The sequence below is a fragment of the Jaculus jaculus genome, chromosome 11, assembly GCF_020740685.1.
Source record: "Jaculus jaculus isolate mJacJac1 chromosome 11, mJacJac1.mat.Y.cur, whole genome shotgun sequence".
Classification (NCBI taxonomy): domain Eukaryota; kingdom Metazoa; phylum Chordata; class Mammalia; order Rodentia; family Dipodidae; genus Jaculus; species Jaculus jaculus.
The window spans coordinates 1124575-1143522 of NC_059112.1; the positions used below are offsets into that span (position 1 = coordinate 1124575).

The 18948-nt window shown below is 45.1% G+C and overlaps 1 protein-coding gene across 1 annotated transcript in view; it reads left to right on the plus strand.

Moving 5' to 3' along the window:
• The first annotated feature begins 2788 nt into the window (after positions 1 to 2788).
• Positions 2789 to 18948, plus strand: part of Ppef2 (protein phosphatase with EF-hand domain 2) — a 30857-nt gene continuing 14697 nt past the window's right edge. The window contains exons 1-10 of the mRNA XM_004664808.2: positions 2789 to 2845; positions 6172 to 6301; positions 11227 to 11354; positions 11484 to 11541; positions 12879 to 13054; positions 14566 to 14680; positions 15860 to 15906; positions 17081 to 17247; positions 17857 to 17893; positions 17975 to 18124. Of these exons, the coding sequence (XP_004664865.2) occupies positions 6247 to 6301; positions 11227 to 11354; positions 11484 to 11541; positions 12879 to 13054; positions 14566 to 14680; positions 15860 to 15906; positions 17081 to 17247; positions 17857 to 17893; positions 17975 to 18124 (933 nt within the window). The 5' untranslated portion in view covers positions 2789 to 2845; positions 6172 to 6246. The remainder of the gene's footprint in view (positions 2846 to 6171; positions 6302 to 11226; positions 11355 to 11483; positions 11542 to 12878; positions 13055 to 14565; positions 14681 to 15859; positions 15907 to 17080; positions 17248 to 17856; positions 17894 to 17974; positions 18125 to 18948) is intronic.

Below are 18948 nucleotides of genomic sequence, written 5' to 3' on the forward strand. Positions count from 1 at the left end.
GAAGACACATGTGCCACTTTGTGCATCTGGCTTTATATGGCTACTGGGGAATCAAATGGAGGTGTAGAAAGTTAGAGTGTCTCTTCCAGAGAGGGGGACTATTCTAAAGGACCCTGAAAATTATTGATGGAGTACAGGAAGATAGTCTTGAATGAAAATGTTGAGGAGAAAGAATGTAAGTAGGGAGTTAATGAGAAGTGATCACACAGCAAACTGATCACCTTTTAGGGTTATCAAAGGTACTGTAAAAATATTTTAATCTATTTATTTGTGTGTGTGAGGGAGAGAGAGAGAGAGAGGCATACCAGGACCTCTTTCTACTACAAACAAACTCCAGACACATGTACCACTTTATGCATCTGGCCTTATGTGAGTACTGGGGAATAGAACTTGAGCCATCAGGCTTTGCTTTTTTTATTTTTATTTTTTGTTCATTTTTATTTATTTATTTTAGAGTGACAGACAGAGAGAAAAAGAGGCAGAAAAAGAGAGAATGGGCATGCCAGAGCCTCTAGCCACTGCAAATGAACTCCAGACACATGCGCCCCCTTATGCATCTGGCTAACCTGGGTCCTGGGGAATCGAGCCTCGAACTGGGTTCCTTAGGCTTCACAGGCAAGTGCTTTAACAGCTAAACCATCTCTCCAGCCCCAGGCTTTGTTTTTTAATCCTGTATTTTTAAAATTATGTTGGTAAGAAGTTCCTATTATAAAAATAAAGCTCTTTTCTTCTCTTCCCCACTTGTGTAGAGCACACTCCTAATTAGCTAAAGAATGAACTAAACTGGGCATGGTGGCACATGCCTTTAATCCCAGCACTTGGGAGGCAGAGGTAGGAGGATTACCATGAGTTCAAGGCTATCCTGAGACTACGTAGTGAATTCCGGGTAAGCCTGAACTAGAGTGAGACACTACCTCAAAAAAATAAAAAATAAAAGAAAGAAAGCAAATCAGGGCTGGAGAGATGGCTTAGTGGTTAAGGCACATGCTTGCAAAGCCTAAGGACTCGTGTTTGACTCTCTAAGTCCCACATAAGCGAGACACACAGTGGCACAAGGGTGCAAGGTTGCACATGCACACAAGGGGGTGCACGCGTCTGGAATTCAAATGCAGTGGCTGAAGGCCTTGGTGCACCAATGCTCACTCTCTCTCTATCTCTCTCTCTCTGACTCTCATAAAAAAAAAAAAATCTAGGGCTGCAGGGATGGCTTAGCAGTTAAGGCATTTGCCTGTGAAGCCTAAGGACCCAGGTTCGATTCCCCAGGACCCACATAAGCCAGATGCACAAGGGGGCACATGTGTCTGGAGTTCATTTGCAGTGGCTGGAGGCCCTGGGGTGCACATTCTCTCTCTCTCTCTCTCTCTCTCTCTCTCTCTCTCTCTTTCCCCCTCTTCCTCTCAAATAAATAAATAAATAAAAATATTTTAAATCTTTCAAAAAAAAAAAGCAAATCAGCCATAATCCTTGTGTGTTATAGGTAGATAATTGTCACTAACAATTTTATAAAAGTCAATGTGGGAATACATCCCTGATACTGAAAACTTAAAACAGGGGTAGTCATAAGCCCTAGGGGTGTAACGTCTGCTGTTGTCTGGCCAAATGTATATATTATGCTTATCAAACTGCCCAGTAAGCACTTCTGTTAATGTTCATACCCTTATATTAATGCCGCTCTCACTTTTGGTTGAGAATCTTCTCTTTTCAGATGGCAGTGACCTTGGGACAACTCAGAAGGTATCATGGTGATGGAAAGAAATGACCACAGTGCTCAGTACTGCAATATCTGTACCACGCCTTCCAAGGCTCAGGGTCTAATGCGGAAGAGGTGGCGGAAAGAATGTAAGAGCCAAAGGAAGGGCAGGACTCCATACAACATGCTCCCTCCAGACACAAAATGGCCTGGATATCCATGGCCTCACAGTGCCTGATACTACCTGCATAAGACCATCATAAAAGGAGGAGAAGATCAAGACATCAAAAGTAAATGAGAGACTGTTTGAGATGGGGGGGGTATGATGGAGAGTGGAGTTTCAAAGGGTACCTGGGGGGAGGGAGGGTATAACCATGGGGTATCTTTTATAATCATGGAAGTTGTTAATAAAAACTTTTTTAAAAAGTCAATATAAAATCTACCTATAAAGCTTCAAAACAATGCAAAGACTCAAATGCAAGAAGAAATTGCTAAAGCTGAACTTGTCACAGAAATCTTTAAAAGACTTCTTTCAAGGATGGGCAGTTCAGGAGGAAGAAGCAAGGATAGGAAAGGTTGAATGATGTTAACCTACTACACGTAGGAAAATGAACCATGGAAATTTCTTACAAACCCCCACGTAATATTCCTAGCACAAGCATACGAAAGAGAAAGTGTCCATAGAAAAGGCTGGGCGGTTCAACCAAGGTTTGCAAACAGAAAGAAGCCAGGTACAGGAAGCTGACCCGGGCCTGCAGTGTGGCTTGCACAGGAGCCTGTGCCTCCAGTCCAGCCTCTCTCTGGTTAGCTCACCTGGGTTTCTGGGTTAAGGAGCTCAGAGTCTGGGACTGGCTGGGGAAACACATCTCTTAATCCAGAGAGTAAGAAGATTTAGGACTGGAGGGGACACCCCCGCAGTGATACCCTGACTCTGGAGTGTCTCGTCTCCAGTCCTCCTAAGGTCCCCACACGTGACTGAGATGGCCTAGGGCTCTGATGAGGGGACCCTGAACAGTACTGTGACTGCCGTGGGTGTATTTACTTAGACCTGCAAGACAAGAACAAGTCCGATCAGCGGATCCCTAGGTGGACTCTGAAGACAGGTTGTTCAAACGGACTGCTTTCTCATGCCTCGTAGTAAACTCACCCAAGAAGGTAAGACTGAACTCTCTAGCCTATGCATAGAAATGAGTGAGATCATGAGTGTAATAGCTGTGATTTCCACAGGAAAGACAAAATAAGTCTTGTGGACAAGGATCAGAGGGGCCCTCAGTTACCTCCATTATCCTGGGGGTGCAGGAGTCTTTGCTGTGTGTGTTTTAAGGTTTTCAAATATTGGCAATCCACTCCCTTCTATTCACTAGGCTCATTTAGTGGGCAGAGAAACACATTTCTAAATATATTTTTTTGTTTATGTATATTTATGGCTTTACACAATTATAGCAAAGATTGTTCTTGTGTCTGTAAGTACATCAACATCATAACTATATTTTCAAACATTTCTAAGATTTATTTTTATTTGTTTATTAAAGAAAGAGAGAGGGGGAGAAAGAGAGAGGGAGTGAGAATGGGAGCACTAATGGACGCGCCAGGGCCTCCAGCCACCGCAAACAAACTCCAGACACGTGCGCCATCATGTGCATCTGGCTTATGTGGGACCTGGAGACTCAAACCTGAGTTCTTGGGCTTCACAGGCAAGCGCCTTAACCACTAAGCCATCTCTCCAGTCCCCATAACTATATTTTTTATTTACTTGTGAACAGAGAGATGAGTATAGGTATGCCAGAGCTTCTTGCAGTTGCAAATGAACTCCAGATGCATGCACCACTTTGTGTATCTGGCTTTATGTGGATACTGGAGAATGGAACCCAGACTAGTAGGCTTTGCAAACAAGTGCCTTTAACCACTGAGCCATCTCGCAGCCCCTCGTTTTTTTAAGATTTATATTTATTTACTTATTAATTTGAGACAGAGGGAGATAGAGAGAATGGGCACACCAGGGCCTCTAGCCACCATAAACGAACTCCAGATGCATGTGCCACCATGTGCATCTGGCTTATGGGGGACCTGGAGAATCAAACCTGGGTCCTTAGGCTTCACAAGCATGTACCTTAACTGCTCAACAATCTCTCCAGCCCCTCAATTTTTAAGTGGAAATAAGATGCTAACTTGATTTTCTAAGTCAGGTTCCAGGGATCAGGAGACCCGCTATCATCCCCACGTGTGGTGTGTCTGCACAGCGGCCTGCAAAGGTGGCTTAGCTTGGGGGCTGCTCATAGGAGGGCACGCTGTCAATCATTGCACAGGAAGCCAGCTCCAAAGTGTGAGGTGACTTCAACCTTGTTTTCCAAGTTTGGCCTATGAAATTTGTACTTAATTTTTTTTTTTTTTTACTTGAGAGAAAGAGATGGGGGTGGGATGGATGCACCAGGACCTCCTGCCACTGTAACAGACTCTAGATGCATGCACATACCACTTTGTGCAGCTGGCTTTATGTGAGTACTTTTAACCACTAAGCCACCTCTCCAGCCCAGTTTTTACTTTTTAAGAAAAATTTTTTTAAATATTTTATTTTTATTAATTTGTTAGAGAGAGGGAGAGAAAGAGGCAGAGAAGGGGAGAGAGAGAGAAAAAAGGGGCAGAGAGAGGGAGAGAGATATAATGGGTATACCAGGGCCTCCAGCCACTGCATGAACTCCAGATGCATATGACACATTGTGCATCTGCTTTATATGGGTCCTGGAGAATAGAACCTGGGTCCTTTGGCTTTGCAGGCAAGTACGTTAACCACTAAGCCATCTCTCCAGCCCTAGTGTTTACTTCTGAAAGTGTTTTTATCTTGAAATTACTTTACTTTCCCTTTCTATGTAGTACTTAAGATCTAGTAAGAAGCTGAGCTGGACTTATCATCCCCTTGTATGCTACCCAAATCCAGTCTCCTCAAGACTCAACATGGCTCAGGAAGCAAGTTACCAATTATCAAAGCAAGTTGTGAGTTGACTATTTGTGGTGTCCACCCCAGCGCTCATACAGTTCAGGTGTCTCAGGAGGAGCTTGATTGCTTTGGCAATATTGGCTCCCATTTTATCCTACACCCGGATTCTAGTTTCATGAAACTTCATACCACTGGGTGCTAGTTTGCATGCACAAAAAGAGACCAGAGGAGCTGGGAAGATGCTCAATTGTTACAGGTGCTTGCTTGCAAACCTGCTGGCTGGGGTAGGGCATCAATTCCCCAGCGACCCACATAAGCTGGACACAAAAGTGGCCCAAGTGTCTGGTGTTTGTTTGTAGTGGTAAAAGGCCCCACCACCCCATGCAAATAAGTATTTCATGGGGGGGGGGGAGTGAATTGATGCACCAGGGCTAAATAAACATTTTTAAAAGAGATCACAGTCTTTTCTCCTTTGTTCATTCATTCTGAATAAACTAACCAATATAAGCAAGGCAATTCTTTGATTTTCATTTGCAAAGGACAAAATATAACTATGACAATCCATGAGGCCATACCTTTCAAAACTAGAGAAAACTGGGTGAGATTGAAGTGAGGGAATAAAGAACTAAAGGAGTGGATTTCACTCTTAGATGTCAGTTCATCTCACATTGTTTCCTGGAGAAGGCCTGGAGTCATATTTGCTATGTGAAATTGCTATGTAAAGTTTATACAATTAATTCTAATTGGATCCCTACTACGAGTCAGGCACTGTACTAATCCTGGGAGTGAAGTCTTGCTCTGGAGGCTCTCAGTCTAATGAGAGGTAAAATATAAACTATAAGCCTGGAAGTATAGCTTGGTGCTTAGTATTTTGCTGGGGACTGTAGTGTAGAACTGTAGTAAGATGTGACCTGCAGATGGCTTTGCTGTTCTGCCTGCAGAGGTGGGCATTTGGTGACATTAGCCTGGAGTGTTTTAATCAACAGTGAAGATGAAAATGGTGGTTTTAAGAGTATCTAAGAAACTAGACATGGTGGCACATGCCTAGAATACCAACTACATAAGAGTCTGAGGCAAGAGGATCAAGTTGGAGGCCAGTCTAGGCTACTTAGTTGAGACCCTGTGTCAATGATAAAAGCAAAAGGAGGCTGTGGCTATGACTCAGTGGTAAAGCGCTCATGTAGCATACACAAGCCTTGAGTTCAATCCCTAGTGCTGCATCTCTTGGGAGAAATCCACATGAGAAGAGCAGAGATTTGAGGAAACACTGAAGGCGAACGGGCGATCCAAAGATGCCGATGATTATGAAGAACTGTTCGAAAATGAAAAAACTATGTATATTTCTAGATGACAGAAGAAAGCTAGTAGAGCCATAAAAACAGGAGAGAGAGAGGGACAGAGGAGAGATTGGAGATGACAAATGGAGGGTCTTCTCAGGGATAAATGTCATGCATTGAGACTTGGAGAGATGGCTGATGCTCTCATAGGGTTCACAGACAGCTTGGATCACCTGAATTAATGCTGTAATTGGATCTCCCTCGGACAGAGCCCCCTTCTTCTGTGAGCATCCTGCTTCCTTCCCTTGGATCTCCGGGGGGCGCCCTGCAGGAGCGCTGACACCATGGGAAGCAGCACCTCCGCGCCACATCGCTTCGCTTTCCAGAACGCCGAGCACGGTACGCGCTCCCCGCCCCGCCCCGCCCCGCCGCAGACCAGGGTGCCCGCGGCCACGCTGCGCTGGTCCTCTTAGCAGCCCCGGAACAGGGCCGCCAAGAGCTTCCGCATACCTTTATCTCACACAAGTGCAACTTGCTGCTGTCTCGGAGCTTAGCCCAAACCGCACACGGGTGAGCAGAGCGAGGCTGGGCAAGGGGAGACTGAAGGGCCACAGGGAAGCAAAGGGAGGCGTGACTTCTGCGGGGTGATCTGAAGGGAGACCGCTGCAAGGGATGGAGCTGCCGCGGTCGGCAGTCTGATCACTGAGCTTTATTTATTTTATTTTTTGCTCTTTTGAGACACTGTCTGCACGGCTTGCAAAGGAAGCACCATGCTGTATCGGCTGGGTAGGTCAGGGAGCATCCGGAGCCCCGAAGGAACGCTGCCCTCTGTCCCCCCTGAACGCTGGCTTGAGTCCACACAGCTAGTGGGCATGCAGGCTTATGGGGACCAGGATGGGAGAACCTGTGCTTTGGAAAAGGATGGAGAGTCCAGTTACCTTACCTATGGAAGACCTGCCCTGCCAACGAGGGGACCTGTCCTACCAGAAAACACACTGGAGGAGAAGCCTGTGATTGGTGGGGGGCTTTGATTGCAGAGGCTTTGCACCTTATGAGCCCAGGTTCCAGGGGTGGGCATAGGCTCCCCTCAATGAGGGCAGGGTCAAAGGATTTGCCATCAACTTTGCTTAGCCACAGTTCTAATGTCCTCGCCCGAGGCACATCCAGAAACGAGAAGTTTCATCTGTTATCTTTCTTTCTGCCCATAAGTAACTGTACGAGAGCTGGAGTGTTTGTTGTTTGCCATTTGTTGGAGACAGGGGCTCACTCCAGCCCAGGCTGATCAGGAACTCATTCTGTAGTTCCAACTGGACTTTATTTTTCCGTTTCCTTCCAAAGAAAAGCAGATAGTTAGTGTATTGACATTTCCCTTTTTCATGGAATTCAGGTAATATCTAATATGCCTGTCCTATGCCTTGCTTATTTCATGTAATAATATGTTCTGTAGATGATGCATAGTACAAGAGAGTTGCTCTGATCTGTGTGTGTGCATGCATTGTTCATGTACATGCTTGTAGGTGCATATGTGGGTGCAGACGCATGTGTACATGTGTGAACATGTGTGTGGAAGCCAGAAGTCAACATCTGGTGTCTTCCTCCATTACTCTCCACCTTATTCTTTGAGGCAGGGTCTCTGGTATGAGCTTCCCTTCTTTGGATATGCCTTTGGTCAATGATTTCAGAACTGTGGCCAAGCAATTCACACATTTTAGGCAGTTACATCCGCAAACCTTTTTTATTTTATTCAGAGGCAAGGTCTGTCTGCATTACCTAGGCTCACTTACACTCATGATCATTCTGTCTCTGCCTCCCAAGTAGCAGGATTACAGGAATGTGCTGCTGTGCCTGGCTATGACCTTGTAACTTAATATTTTCTGTGCCGGAAATTGAACCTGGGGTCTGGCTCATGCAAGGTAAGTGGGCCACCCTGGGTTCACGTCCAGTCCTGTGCAGTGGTTTCTGTGTGCTACAGTGTGTGTGCATCGGGGACACACATCTGCTTAATCATACCATTTCTACCTAGAAGTTAATATTAGACTCTCTATTTTCCCTAAAAGGATGTTATGATTCATTTAATTTTTTATTGTTTACTTTTGTTAAGCTTGTGCCTCATAAAGGCATTTTTGTACAATAAGTAGTGAGAGACATAAGTACTTCTGACAAAAGGAATAGAAATAAGAAGGTAGCTATAAAAATGTCTGTCAGATTTCTATAAATAATTTATTTACTGCATTCCACTGTGCATCAATTATCTCAACTCACAACTTTCTCACAATGTTCTTATGTGTAGAGGGTTTTTTTTCTTTCTGATTTTGCCATGCTGAGGATCAAAGCCAAGGCCTTGCCTTTGGCCATCCTAGGCAAATGCTTACCACTAATCTGAACCCCAGCCTACATATGGAGTTGGGTGTGTGTAAATATTAATTTTACTATATACATATATATGACAGAGGCAAAGGGAGAGAGTATGGGTACATGGGATACCAGGGCTTCTCACTGCTGCAAATGAACTCCAGACTCATGCACTACATTGTGCATCTGGCTTTATGCAGCTACTGGGGAATTGAACCTGGGCCAGCAGGCTTTACAAGCAAGCACCTTTAACCACTGAGAAATCTCTCCAGCCCTTTAATTTTACTTTTGATTTTAGAATCAGGCCTCCCTTGACCAGTGCTCCCTTAACACATGGAGTTTTGATAGCAAACGTATTAATAATTCATGCCCAGGATTCATTTAGGCCTTGACCAAAAATTTCACATTGAAAAGGAGTGATGGGATCAAGGAGCTTGAACTACTCTGCACCTCACAGTCCTGATCTCAGCTAAGGCCATCCAGGCCCCAGACAGCAAAGGGAAAAAAAGAGTGGTTACCTGCTTTCCCAGCCATGAGTATCCAAAGGGTTGAGCTACCTAGTCATTGGCAGCACCTGACTCAGGACACTTGGGGCAAACTGTTAGCAAATGACACTGATGTACATAGTCTTTCTCAAGGATCTCAACTTGTTTGCAAGTGAGAATTAGTGGAGCTTGTCGAAGGTGTAGACTCTGCTACAGAGACTTCGACACTGCAGGTGCAGGCCAGTGCAGACGTCTGAGAGCTGCAGCACCTGCCCTGCACACCTGTCCATGACTGGGCTCTACAGGTGTGGCACGTGCCCGCAGCCCTGCTACTAGGGAGGCAGAGACAGGATCATGAACTTGATAAGTAATGCTTCATCTTCATCACTAATTGTTTGGAGAGAATCTTGAGAAATGCTTCTGGTGTGATATTTTAAATATTTTACTTATTTATTTATTTGACAGAGAAAGGTGGGGGAGAGATAATGGGCATATCAGGGCCTCGAGACACTGAAAATGAACTCCAGACACGTGCACCCTCTTGTACATCTGGCTAACCTGGGTCCTGGGGAATCAAACCTGGGTCCTTTGGTTTTGTAGGCAAATGCCTTAACCACTAAGCCATCCCTCCAGTCCTAGTGTGATTTTTTTTTTTATTTCATAGGAAACTAAGCTCTGTTTAAATTCCTCCCATCATCTTTCCTCTTTGGGAAATCAGTGTTAGTTCTATTAACTCCTAATGCAAGCTAAACACATTAAATCAGTCTACCAACTGCTTAGAAGGTTGACCTGACTTAACCCAAAGAATTCCTCTCTTCCTACACTCTTCTTTTTCTTTGCTTCTCACTTTCCCACCCCTCCCTCCTCTTCCATTCTCTCCTATTTCTCTTCCTTCTTCCTCTCTCACCAAGCTCTACCACCAGCCCCAAGATTTCCCCTTTAATCCAGCTTTATCTATAAATAGTTCATTCATCACCAGCAGTATATCCAGCCCAGAAGCTTATATGGACAGCTGTTACCTTTCCCGACATTAATATTTGGCCACAGGACCTAACCCTCATGTGAGGAACTAACATGCCCTGACTTGCCCCTCTGTTTGCAGAGAAAGCCAAAGCGTAGTCATGGACCCATGGTGATGGGGAGCTTAAAGCCCACAGCCATTTCACGGAACCAGGGAATCAAAGCACAGGACCTGGGACCCACTCATCACCCTAGGGCTGTGTGATTTATGCAGCATCAACTCGTTTGTTCCCATGGTTCATCCATAGAGGTCCAAGATGACTTGGCTGAGGCCACAAAGCTTGGCAGGCGAGTTCTAGGTGTAGGAATCAGACCTCCTAACATTCAGCCTATTGTCACAATATCAAAATTTCTCTATTTTAATAACCCACAGTCAACATGCTCTGAAAGTATTAATGGCAAATCCCAGAAACAATAACATTTAAATTGGATGTCATTGTGAATAGTGTGATGATTTCTCACCGAGGGCTTGAATCATCTCTTTGGCTCATACATCCATGCTGTGAATACTACCCATGCACCCCTGCTACGTATACTGTCCACCTTTGAGGAAAATCTAAAGGCCTGGAGCACATTAGACAACAGGCCACAAATGTAAACAAAGGATACCAAGATGGCCTCTAGACACCAGCTAGAAATGAGTCAATAGAGAACATACAATGTAAACACATGGTATAAGGTTTTGGCATTTAGACATTTTGTTATGACTGGTATAAAGTGTATGTTGAGAACAGAGAGTGAAGAACGAACTTTCTCTGAACAATGAATGTAAGGTGGGCTCTTCCTGAATAAAGTACGGTGCAGCAGATCTGCCCTTCAAGAGGCATGCAGTAAGCTTTCCTGAAATGCACCATGCTCCCTCTCTCGCTGTGGAGCTCAGACAACCGCACAGGATTCAGACCTCCATGGCAGGTGCAGTGATCAGGTCGAGCCCCCACGCCACCCATCAGTCAGGCCACTCGTCCTCAGCTTTCAGATCAACTGTTGCAGGACCACAGTGCTTACTTTCAAGTGACCATCTTCACTTGACAAAGCCTAAAGCACTTCCGTGGTGACCCTGCGACTCAGATGCACCAAGGAGAAGCTACACAGTGCTTCTTTAAGTAAAAAAGTGAATTTTTGACTTAATTAAAATATATATATATATAGGGTTCAGTATTATACCCGGCTTTAGACATGCCTTTGGAGTTCTGGGAATATATCCATTCAGTAGGGGTCAACTGGAGGGAGGACTGATAAAAACTGATATCTGCATATTTCTATCAATAAGTGTAAACACAACAAACTTCCAATGATGTTTGAGCAGCCATCAATGATAAGACGATTGTCCTGCAAGAACCCATGGGTAGTGCTGCTGTCCCCACCATCTTGTTCCTATGTGGGGGAGGATCTGGACATCCTCCCCTGCTGTCTGTCCTGTCTCAGGGAGTCCCCTCTCATAGGCTTGCATCTCCATCTGTGTCATAGCCTTCAAGGCAGCAGCCTTAATCCAGAGATGGTACCGGCGCTATATGGCCCGCCTGGAGATGAGGCGGCGATGCACCTGGAGCATTTTCCAGTCTATCGAGTATGCTGGGCAGCAAGACCAGGTCAAGGTGCGCGGGCACGGGATGCAGGGCTTCTCAGGCAGCAGGGCCGGGAGCTCAGGAGGTATAGCTGGTCTGGCCCACTCTTGGGCCTCTTCCCCTTGGAGTCTAAAGGCAGCCTCGCTGGTTCTTCTGCAGCTTCACGATTTCTTCAGCTACCTCGTGGATCACTTCACACCCCGTAACCACAATGAGAGTGAGTATGAGCCTGGCACATCCTACCTCAGGTCAGGGGGTCAGAGTGGGTGGAGATTGACCAGGGGCTGACCCTGTGATTCTACTGAGAGCCAGAGAATGATGGGGGGACACTCATAAACCACAGATGGAATTTTATTCTGGGCTCTGTCATAAACATATTCTTGTCTCCAAGAAGTTTTGTTTTGTTTTGTTTTATTTTTCGGGGCAGGGTCTCACTTTATCTCAAGCTGACCTGGAATTCACTATGTAGTCTCAGGGTGGCCTCCAACTCTCAGTGATCCTCCTAGCTCTGCCTCCCAAGTGCTGGGATTAATGGCGTGCGCCACCACGCCCGTTTCTTTTTTGTTGTTGTTGTTGTTTTTTGTTTATGAAGTGCAGGGAAAACTGGAGGTGGGAAAGTGTGGAGAGGGATGCAGAATACAAAAGGATCTGTGGCTAAACCAGCAGCTCAGGAGACCTGGGGATCGTGCACAACACCAGCCTCAGAGTGACCCACCTGCAGGCACAGGAAGTGGAGCTAAGTTAGCACCTAAGCTGAAGGCGTTGGGTGGGAAAGGCAAGAGGCTGATCCCCTTCCTGCTTTTCTGGCCTGCCACCCACGGCTGTCAGGACAGAAAGCCAGAGGTTGGAAGGTGGAGGAGGCAGTAGGGCTCAGAATGGGCTGAGCCTGAAGCCCTGGGAGAGCCTGGGTCCCTGTCCACACTGGCCTTGCCCTTTCCTTCTGCTTTCAGCGCCAGGCCTCTGCGATTCACAGCTGCTCTGTCAGACAAGGGTTGATCTTTGGGAGTAAACATAGACTAGATACCAGCTGATTTAAAAAATAGATTTATTCATTTGCGAAAGAGAAGAGAGAAATAAGTGTGTGTGTATGTGTGTGTAGGTGCACCTGGGCCTCTTGCCATTGCAAATGAACTCAACACATGCACCGTTTCATGAATCTGGCTAAACATAGGTACTGGGGAACTCAGCACCTTAACCACTGAGCCATCTCCCCTGCCCCTGCTAATGTTTTTACTGACATAGAAACATAATCTTTAATCCCAGCACCCAGGAGTCAGAGGTAGGAGGATCGCCAGGAGTTCTAGGCCACCCTGAGACTACTTAATGAATTTCCAGGTCAGCCTGAGCTACAGTGAGATCCTACCTTGAACAACAAAACAAAACAAACACAATTTTTTCTTGTGCAGCCTGGTTGGTTTTCACTTCTTCTTCCCTTTCCATCTCCTGGGGTGGCCAGACAGGGCAGGTCCCACTGCAACCACAGTCCCTGGAGACTGTTTTGTACTAGACTGCAGGTTTGATCCTAAGGCATTCTGCCTTCTGTGTCCTGACCAGGAGACTTCCTCAACCGCATGTTCACAGAGGAGAGATTCGCCCAGGACTCAGAGATGGAGAAGAGCAGCGATTTTGAATCCATAGAGGTGCCAGACAGTTATACAGGGCCACGCCTCTCCTTTCCCCTCCTTCCTGACCAGGCCACTGCCCTGGTGGAAGCTTTCAGGCTGAAACAAGTAAGCTCACCGTGGAGCCTGGGCCAGGGAAGCCCTAGGAAGAACAGGCCTGGATTTGGAGTGTTCCTACCACTTGTTAACTCATGATGATGTGGCTCTGTTGAGAAGCTAGGCCCCTGAGGACCATCAGCCAGTGTCTGTGGCTGAAAGCTCCCTTCTCTGATCACTCATCCTGCAGATAACTGCTGAGTGCTGTTGGGCCCACACTGTTCTGGGCACTGGGGTGACAGCTGCACGTTCTAGTGGGGGAGGCAAACAACAAGTAATGAATGAATAACAACAGATAAGTCAAAGAAGTCACATCTTAGAAGGCGACCAGGATATGGAAAAGAAACTGAGCTGTGGGTGGGAGAGAAAGCAGTTGTGCAGGGTGGCTTGGGAAGATGCTTCTGGGCAAAGGTCCAAGGTGGTAAGGGGTGTGCCCTGTAGATGCTGAGGAAAGAGCTCTAGGCAGAGGGAACAAGTGGAAAGGCCCCGAGGCAGGAACCTCCTGGGCTGTTTAAAGACCTCAGGCAGGTAAGTCACTGTGGCTGGAAGGGAGGAATCTAAAAGAGTAGGAGAGTTGAGGAAGGCTGGCTTCCATTCTGCTGAAAGATCTGCGAACATTCGGCACCCAGCACGGGAATGATATAGTTGCTGTGTTAAGAATGAAGTGAAATCCCAGCACTTGGGAGGCAGAGGTGGGTGGATCATTGAGAGTTCAAGGCCACCCTGAGACTACATAGTTAATTCCAGGTCAGCCTGGACCAGAGTGAGACCCTACCTCAAAACACAAAAAAAAAAAAAAAAAAAAGAATGAAGTGCAGTTCAGGCACTTGCTTACAAAGCCTAATGATTCTGGTTTGATCACCTAGTACTCACATAAGCTAGATACATAAAGTGGTGCATGCATCTGGAGTTCATTTGCAGTGGCTAGCAGCCCTGGCATGCCCACACTCTTTTCTCTTTCTCTACCTGTACCTCTCTGTTTGCAAATAAATAAAATGGTAAACTAAAAGAATGGAGTGTAGGGCAAGGGCAAGGAGATCTATCCATGGACTACTAAGATAGCTCAGACAAAAGATGCTGGTGTCTTGAAACCCTGACGGTGGAGGCAGAGGTGGCCTGATTCTGGATATAGGTCAGAGATCCCAATCCTTCAGCTCTGTCACAAGAAGATAACTCAGTGTGGAAGGAGGTGAGGTGATGCTTCTCAGTGATAGCAGGGTGGCTCAGCACCGTGAATACATGCACTTTACTGAAACAGTCATGTACTGCTCCCAAGCTAAAGGCCACAGAGGGTTTTATAGAGTAGATAGGAAAGAGGAAATTAGTTCAGTGCTTACAGGAGGGACAAAGAGGGTGATGAAAAGCAGAAGTCAAGACAGAAGCCGGGTGGGGAGGAAAGGACCCCTGTACAGCATCCTGGGAACAGTTTACCGGGTACTTTTAGGGTCGTGGGCGAGCACATGCTCAGCAGCACAGGTGAGGGCCACCAGTGCTGTTGTGTCCCCTCCTCTTCTTCCTTGCAGCAGCTCCATGCTCGCTACGTCTTGAATCTCTTGTACGAGACCAGAAAACACTTGGCACAGCTGCCGAACATCAACCGAGTCTCGACCTGTTACAGTGAGGAGATCACAGTGTGTGGTAAGAGCTGGTGGGAGATGGTTCTCCTTGCTAGAGCCCAACTAGACAACCCTGCCACTTGGAGGGGCAAAGGAAGGATAGGAGCCAGGCCAGCGGGAGACACAATGGCAAGTGAACCGGTCAAAGTGTTGTCCTTCAAACTGACCACTGACATATTTACACATTTACTTCAAGGACAGGTGGTCCAGAGACCAGGGACCTTGGAGCCAAAGGCTCGGCCTCTGTTTTCCAAAGCAACTCATGACTCCAAGTTCATATCCTTCTGAGACCAAAATCCCAGTGGGGTGCAGGAAACCTCTTTATGAGAACACAGTTTTTTTCTCCCCTTGGTACTTGAGCAAGCTCCACAGCATTCAAATACATGCCTCTCCCATGGGGAACTTTTCACGCTGTCTTCTCCAACTGCTTAGTGGTATCCATATAGACTGACAACCACACATCAGCCAAGGGGGGCTCAGCACTTAGGGCTGTGAACCCACACTATAGATGTGTCTTACTCTGTGAAAGTCAGCATTCTAACATTTGAAAATGAGAGGATTTTACATCAAAGTTTAGCTTTTGCAACTCTTCTACAGAGATGACCTAACATGGCCCACTAGAGTGGCCGCCTCCTCCTTTAACTGGGGCAGCAGTTTAAGTCTGCAGACTTTCTTGCACTGCAGCCTTGCTTTGTTCTGCCCCATCACTGCTGCAGTAAAAATATGGGCTGGGGCTGGAGAGATGGCTTAGCAGTTAAGGTGCTTGCCTGTGAAGCCTGAAGACTCATGTTCAACCCTCCAGGTCCCAAATAAAGCCAGATGCACAGTGATACAAGCATGCAGGGTTGCACATGAACATAGTGGGGCACACACATCTGGAGTTCCATTGCAGTGGTTTGGAGGCACTGGTCTGGTGCCCCAATTCTTTCTCATACTCTTGCATAAAAAAGGGCAGTCTGTTGGGTTTGCAGCCAAAAAACTTATGAGCCATTTACTACTTATGACAAGCATACCAAAACATTGCACTTTTTGCTTTCAATATTAACCATATCTGTGACAAAAACCATATCTGTTTTGCTTATAGGAAAATTAGTAACTATTAGTTTCTTTATAAAAATTTTCCATGTGCTTATTTTGTTGTAGTAAAAAAAACTTTAAATGGTAAGGATCAATTAGAGTTAATTTTCTTTTTCTTTGTTAGGAGATTTACATGGCCAGTTGGATGACTTAATATTTATATTTTATAAGGTATGAATATTCAAATTAAGTTCCTTTCTTGATCTGAGATTTAGTTTAGAAGTTCAACTGTTCAACTATCCATTAAACAAAGGCTTGAATGTTGCTAGGATCCTTAAAATATTATTTTAAATATTTGCTTCTGTGTAACAAATACATGATATAAAAGTCAGCATTGCATTACATTCTAGTATATTTTTATAAATGCTACTTCAAAATATTAGCATGATAAGTGGGTGGAAGCATAATTGAGCAATCAATTCTCAATTTCATGGTAAAAAATATATTATCAAGGTGACAAAAATTTATCTTTATTTCAGCTATAACTATAGAACATATAACTGTATATATATTTATACACTACACTTCCCAAAGCATTTCCCTGTGTATTATATTTACTATTTACTTGTTTGTTTATGTATTTATGTTGTTGTTGGTGGTGTTTCTTTTCTTTTTTTAAATTTTTTTTGTTTATTTTTATTTATTTGAGAGCAACAGAGAAAGAGGCAGAGAAAGAGAGAGAGAGAGTGGGCACGCCAGGGCCTCCAGCCACTACAAATGAACTCCAGACGTGTGTGCCCCCTGGTGCATCTGGGTAACGTGGGTCCTGGGGAATTGAGCCTTGAACCAGGGTCCTTAGGCTTCACAGGCAATCACTTAACCGCTAAGCCATTTCTCCAGCCCTGTTTTCTTGAGACAGGATCTTATGTACCCCAGCTGACCTTCAACTCACTATATAGCTGAGGCAAGCCTTGAACTCCTGATCCTCTTGCCTTCACCTCCTAATTTCTGGAAGTTCGGATGTATGCCACCATGCCTGGTTCTATGTATTATTGTGCTTAGCCCCTGTGAACCTATGAGAGCCATTATCACCATCATTATGTACCTGGAACTTAAAACCAGCCTCTGTATCACAAGCCCAGCCCCTTTGCCCCACATCACATAGCAGCTGTCTGGCTCTGTGCATCTCTGATGAGTATCTCTGAAAAATGAGCCTCTCTGGAAAGCAAATAGAACACAATAGCAATGTTTGGTCTTTTCCTGACATTTCACACTTGGAAGAACTCAGCAAGCACAGAGCTGGCTATAGCCCTGACACGGCAGTCAGATGCCTACTGGCTTTAACTTGATTTCCTCTTTTCTCCCCCATGGCTCTCCCGGACCTGTCTGTCTTCGGCTTGGGAAGAATGGTCTACCATCGCCAGAGCGGGCATATGTGTTCAATGGTGACTTTGTGGATCGAGGCAAGGAATCAGTAGAGATCCTGATGGTTCTTTTTGCCTTCATGTTGGTTTACCCCAAAGAGTTCCACCTTAACAGAGGAAACCATGAGGACCATATGGTGAACTTACGGTACAGCCCAAACCTGTTGGGGAGGCTGGGGATATCTCAGTGGTAGAGCACTTATCTAAGATACACAAGGTCAATCCCAGTTTTTTTAAGTGTTCTTTAATTTCCAAAAGTAGAACATACAGTATATAATATTTTTAAAGGTTTTCTAAAATTCCATTTTATTCAACTATTCTAATAAAACCTTTTTCACATATCTATAGTTTTTACCCTGTAAACCACAAAGATTCATCATAGAGAAAGTAGGAAATATTTCTGGGTGTGGTGGAGCACATCTCAATCCCAGCATTTGGGAGACTGAGCTAGGAGGATCACTGTGAGCTCAGAGTCAACCTGGGCTAGAGTGAGTTCATACAAAAAACAAAAAAAAAAAAAAAAAAAAAAAACCGCACATACAAAAAAGATAAAGTAGGAAATGTGGATAAGCAAAAGAAAAGAAATTAAAACATAAATTCTCTGGCTGGAAAGAATGTTATACTTGTAACTTTTTGGTGGTTATTCCTGTCTCTAAGCTTTTAAGTGCGTATGTCTACAGCATGCAACTTTACAAATGAGATTGCTTCATGGCCCTTGTCGCTGCACTGACTTCAGTGTCTGTGTGCTTCTCTGCAGGTACGGCTTCACCAAGGAAGTGCTGCACAAGTACAAGGTGTGCCACCTTGACAAGCCTGCTCTGTTCACATGATCTGGGCTCTCTGAGACATAGCATCTTGTCCATCTCATTTTTCAGACACATGGAAAGAAAATCTTACGAACACTTCAAGACGTGTTCTGTTGGCTGCCTCTGGCCACACTGGTTGATGAGAAGGTCCTCGTTCTTCATGGTGGGATATCAGACAGAACTGATCTGGAGTTTTTGGCTAAACTAGACCGACACAAGGTACAGATTAATGAAGGAGTACAGATCTTACCTCAATGTCCAGTCTTACTAACAACATGACATGTGTCATAGTTAGCTTTACGTTGTTGGGATGAACCTCCAAACCAGGCATAGTTTATGGGAGGAACAGGATTTATTGAAGTTTACAGATCCAGGGGAAGTTCCATAATGGTAAAAAAGAGAAAACCCACCACCAAAAGCAAGAGCAAAACGGGAGCCAAATAGCAGGGAACCCAGGCAGAGCTCTGACTGCTGTCTGCATGCCTTAGGCTGGATTCCAGATCCACAGCCAGTAACATCTTAGAGTGGACCCCAGCATCTGCCCATGGTGACACTGCTTCTAGCCAGGCAGCTGGAAATCCAAGAAGCTTTAATAGAACTGAATCTATTCAGGGACATCCACTCAAACTACCACAACATGAATGTCATCTTGCATGTTGAGTTGACTCTTGACTGGTAAGAATGTAGAGAAGGGTTGAGAATTCACAGTTGGGTTTAGGGAGGGAGTGTGCTATGATTAATTAGTAATATTTGTCATGATCATGCTAGAAGAGAATGGCAGCTACACTTTCTATGTGTATCCTTGATCTAGATAATTCTAATCACTGTCCCTCTATCACTTCCACATGAAGAGCCTTCATTGCCCCAATAATTTGTATGTGTATCATCTTTATTAAAATTAGCACATTTATTTAGCACATAGAACATGCAGGAAGAGTGCTACTGATAAATACAAAGATAAAGATCATGAGCTTGGGAGATGGTTCAGGAGTTAAAGGTACTTACTTGCAACGCCTGACAGCCTGGGTTCAATTCCTCAGTAT